The sequence below is a fragment of the Echinops telfairi genome, unplaced genomic scaffold (assembly GCF_000313985.2).
Source record: "Echinops telfairi isolate 266 unplaced genomic scaffold, ASM31398v2 ScPeMD7_7469;HRSCAF=8507_0, whole genome shotgun sequence".
In the NCBI taxonomy this organism is placed as follows: domain Eukaryota; kingdom Metazoa; phylum Chordata; class Mammalia; order Afrosoricida; family Tenrecidae; genus Echinops; species Echinops telfairi.
The window spans coordinates 57,077,873-57,082,722 of NW_022111372.1; the positions used below are offsets into that span (position 1 = coordinate 57,077,873).

The 4,850-nt window shown below is 51.5% G+C and overlaps 1 protein-coding gene across 1 annotated transcript in view; it reads right to left on the reverse strand.

Annotated features, from left to right (window-relative positions):
- Window positions 1-20: 20 nt before the first annotated feature.
- The window catches only part of FGF18 (fibroblast growth factor 18), a 38,686-nt gene continuing 33,856 nt past the window's right edge, over window positions 21-4,850 (reverse strand). Inside the window, exon 5 of the mRNA XM_004696786.2 lies at window positions 21-996. Coding sequence (XP_004696843.1) covers window positions 730-996 — 267 coding nt within the window. The 3' untranslated portion in view covers window positions 21-729. The remainder of the gene's footprint in view (window positions 997-4,850) is intronic.

The window sequence follows — 4,850 nt, forward strand, 5'->3', positions numbered from 1 at the left end:
ATATATATAATATAGCTGGTTTTAAAATATTCCCTTATCATTGGTGTACTAGGTCACGTGAGTCACGGAAGGTCGATAGCAGCATCTTCCAGAACTGCGAGCGAGGCAGGGTCACCGTGATTGGACGAGACCGTCTGTCGTCGGGAGTCGAGGCGCCGAGAATTCCGAGGGGCACGCCTTCCCTGCGCGGTGTCTCGGGACAGCTTGCAGCAGACAATAAATAAATGACTGCAAACCAGAGAGCGATTTTTGTTGGAGTTTGGGAGGTGGGGGGTGGCTAGGAAAAGGGGGAAAGAAGGGGTTTGTTGGGTGGTTCCACTTTCTGTTTCTTTCTCTCTCTCTCTTTTTTTTTTAATTTTGTTTTTTTCTTTTTCCTTTCAGAACCTTTGGGAAAAAGGACTTTGGTTTCTCAGAGTGTCGTTTTCCTCATTCAAGTCCTCCTTGGGGTCAAGGTTAGAGTTGTCACTTCCTCGAGAGAGACAAGCACCTGTGCATTGACGACAGTCCCTTCACACGAGTCTTTTGTCATCGGGGGATTCCAGTCAACAATAAAATCCTTATCGCACCCCACCCCCCAAGAGTTTTGGTTCAGTTTTTGTCTTCTTTTAAACACAATGTACAAAAATAGAGCTTCTTCCTTATTTTTCATGTAAAAATATTCCTCTGATGCAGTTCTCTGTGAGTGTGAGTGTGGGCCAGGGCGGCGGCAGGGGGCCACAGTGGGGCAGCCTAGCCGGGGTGCGTGGGGCGGATCCGCCGGGACCTCTTGGTCACCGTGGTGTACTTGAAGGGCTTCTGTAGCTCGGCCTGCCCCTTGGGGTAGCGCTTCATGAAGTGCACATCCTGTTGGTTCTCCCGGGTCTTGGGGCCCTTCCGAGGCCGCCCCTTCTTCGTGAAGCCCACGTACCACCCGGAGTATTTTGCCGACATCAGGGCGGTGTAGTTGTTCTCCAGAACCTTCTCAATGAACACACACTCCTTGCTGGTGCCATCGGGCTGTGGGGAAGAGAGAAGTAGGTGGTGAGAAGAGGAGGGCAGGGGGTTCAGAGCTGCTGTAATGAGGGCACAGGGGTGTGGCCATCGCTCTGGACAGCAGAGGCAACCAGGCCTGTGGGCTCGGACACACAGCACTACACTTTGGCCTCAGTCATTTACTTCCCGGATCAGTGGGGCGGACTTCTGATATGAGCCGCTCCTGCACCCTTCCCTACCCTCTGTTAGGTAACGGACACCCACTGTCATTCCAGAATGCATCCTTTCTCCACTCTTCCCCAGGCTCTTACCTCAGCCCCACTAGAGCAAGAGACCTAGACCTAGCCAATGGCAACATTATTTACCCCTAGGTCTTGGTGATTGGTTAAGGGCCATGCATATGTGACCTAAGTTGTCCAGTCTGAATGACCCTTGAGATCATTTTTCCTTAAAATATATTTTTTTAATCTAAACTAGTTGCTGTCCAATCATTTCCAACTCATGGCAACGCCCCAGATTACAGAGCCGACCTGGGCTCCATAGGGTTTCATGAACATGACCTTTCAGAAGCAGAGGACTTTCTTCCAAGGAGTATCTGGGTGGGTTTGAACCGCCAAACTTTTAGTGAGGAGCTGATCCATTTAACTGATTACACCATCCAGGGATTCCTTCGAAATCCCAAAATCAGAGGCTGATTTCAACGGGGGGGGCCGGTAGGTAAGGCTGAAGCTGAAGTAGCCCTTTTAGCACCACGAAGGGAATGTCTGTCTGTCTGTCGGCAAAGACAACAGAGAGACAGCAAAGCCAAGAGGAAATGATCAAGAGAAACCACGTCCTGATGAACTCATTTGGGCTCTGGATCAAGTTACCTCAGACTTATGTAAGTCAATGTCTCATCTTCCATGAAACCAGTTGCAACAGAGAAGAGTCCCCAACCCACATGCACAAAGCCTGACATGAGACCAGCAGTGCAGATAGCTCAGGCCCATACCTCGGGACAGTTGTGAGGGTGACACGGGACAGGTCTATTGACTTGCTATGAGTCAGAACCGGCTCGCTGGCACCTAACAATACTCAACTCAATTCCACTGTTATAGCATTAAATATAAATTACCTTTACTGTAGATGGTGAGTGCGTGTGAATGCTTGGGGTGAAGTGGGCTAGTGAAACCTAAAAGTGAAAATTGTATGCAGCCAAACTCCCAAGCCTGTGCCATAGGTCCTCGTGGGTTGTCGGGCCGCCAGGCTAACGTGGGAGGCAAGGTATACCAGGCAGCGGCACTAGGTTTGGAGACAGACGTTGAATCGATTCTGAGACTTTTTTTCCCAACTTTTTATTGTGAATCGGGTGAAGGTCTCCAGAGCAGATCACCAGTTTTACACTCAATGACTCGTACTATTGTTGTCTCGCCTCATTCCTCTGACGTCACTCCTCTCACGTCCTCCCTGTGTTTCCTGTTTTCCGTGTCTCCTTTCTAACCGTCTGCCCTTGGACAAATGCTGCCTTTTTTATCATGAATGGTTAGGGGTTCCAAGGTGAGCACCCCTCACTTGGGTTCCTGTTCCCTAGGAGACCTGTCCATTGTTTGGCTGACAATGGAGCCGTGAGGGGTGAGTTCAGTTCCAAACCTGAAGCGGGTGTGTCTCAGGGTTGCCGCCAGTTGCTCTCTGACCTGGTCTTTTGTTGATGATGTAGAGTTATGCTACACGTTTTTCTCCCATTCTATCCAAGACCAGGGGTTCTGGTGGCACCATCAGGGAAGCTCTGGACAGGCAACCGCAGGGTCAGCGGTTCAACCCCACTGGCCACCTCACGGGGCAGGGGAAAATGAAGCTCTCTGTTCCTGTAAAGATTCACAGCCTCTAACCCCTACTAAAGGTTGCTCTGAGTTGGTATCGACTCCATTACCATGGCTTAGGGTTTGGTCAACCCTGGACCTCCTATGTGATCCTTTCAGTTCTGAAACGTCTTGCTTGACATCAGCAAGTGAATTTCATTCTCTAAACCTTGGGTTCCCCCTGGACAGAATGAAGACAAAGACACCAGTCTCATCGAGGTGCAGTGGGAAACAAGCACTTCTACATGAATCTGACACACAGGAGGGAGGGGCTGCTAACCTATTTTTGAGGGGCAGGTGGTTCTGGCTGGTCTGGACAAAGAGGGGTAGGGCGGCAGGGTTTTGAATCTCCTCCCTCAGACAACCCTTACTTGCTCCATGGGGAGGAGTGGGAAACACACGGAGTTGGAAGGCCTGAATTAGCAGCACTCGAGTTTCCAACGAACATCTCCAAATTTAGGCTGGGCCCACTCCCCGTTCCGGCTGGCTGCCTGGCCAAGTTGGAAGCCCAGCGGTCTGGCTGTGTGTGGAGACTGAGGTGCTGTGAGTTCCAGCCTTTTGTTTGAAGTGGAAAACGGGCTGGAGCGTCCAGGAACGTTCACCTTTGCGCAGAGGGCAAGCTTGGGCCCTGCAGACAAAGTGCTGAACTTTGCAGAAAAGGACAGGCAGGGTAAGAAAACACTCTTTGGAGGGCAAGATCTTTCGAGGAGACTGTAGAACAGGCGGGGAGCAGGCCTAGCAAACATCCTGGGGGTCCAGAAGACAGCCTGTGACGGGGCATACATACAAGGAGAGCAGAGGGCAGGGGGGGAGGGGATCCTTGGGTTCTGGATCCCCCACGGTGAACTCTGGAAGCTGTCTGCCTGACCCGAGTCCAGATTCCCCGGTTGGGCTCAGCTGAACAATCAGAGCCTGCTGAACAAAGGCCACACTATGCTGTTTGCCCACCTAGAATACCTGCCACTTCCTGGAAAACTGTTTTCATCCTTCAAGGCTCAATGCAGTGTAACTGCCTCCTCTGGAAGTCCCCCCTAGTTGCCATTTCTCTCTCTAGGCAATTCCTCTTTTTCTATCAAGATACAACTCAAACATTAAACTTGCCTGGGCTCACACACTCCATCTTCTGGGCTCCCTGCCTCCAGAGTCCGTCCCCACTCCAGCTCCTGATTAGCCTGGAGATTCGTGAGATTGGGAATCTTCTTCCTGCCCTCACAGCTCAGCCCAAGGCAGGCACCTCCAGTGAGTTTGTGGTTGAATGGGGGAGAACTTCATAGTGGGAGTGAGACCTGGAGGGGTTTTCTTGGAATTGAGCTGTCTCCAGGACAGTCAGGAGCCTATGAGAGGCCCCTCCTGGGGGAGAGAAGAGGACCAACAAGAAGAAGGGGGAGCCTTGGCCTGCCCCACCTACTCTCCTTCTCCTTGTGCCTGTTCATTCGTTCATTTACTCAACATGTGTTCGTTGCCTACTGTGGCCCAGACCATTCCTATCTCTTCCTTCGTGTCGTCCTCCTAACAATGAAGTAGGATCTGCCTGATAGAAACCAACGCTCAGAGGTGGAGGTGCTTGCCCAAGGTCGGGCAACTTACAAGAGGCAGAGCCAGGATTTGAACCCGCCATTGCCAGTGCAGCTTGCTCTTCCTCTGCCCAATGTGGGGACAAAGACCACAGGGAGAAAGAATATGAAGAGCAGGCGTTAACTTGTCACCCCACTTCCTCCAGGCTGACACAGGGCTGCCCCCTGGGCACAAAGCAAGGTTTAAGGTGGTGCGAGGGGCTAGCACAGTGCCTGATAAACATGCTCAATATTTGTTTGGGTTTGCTTCAGAAGGTTAAGGAGTGGAGTGCCTTTCCCAAACCCCAGAACTCAGGGGTCACTCACTGGGAGGTGGCCATGGGCCCCATGGGGATCACAAGGTCCCCACAATGAGCACAAACAGCTGGGAAGTTCCAGGCAATCCCCTTAACCCCCGGCTTGTCTCCCATCTGTTTCTGCGTAGCTCTAGGCTGCTACTTCTCGAATGCAAAGATTTTTTTTTTTT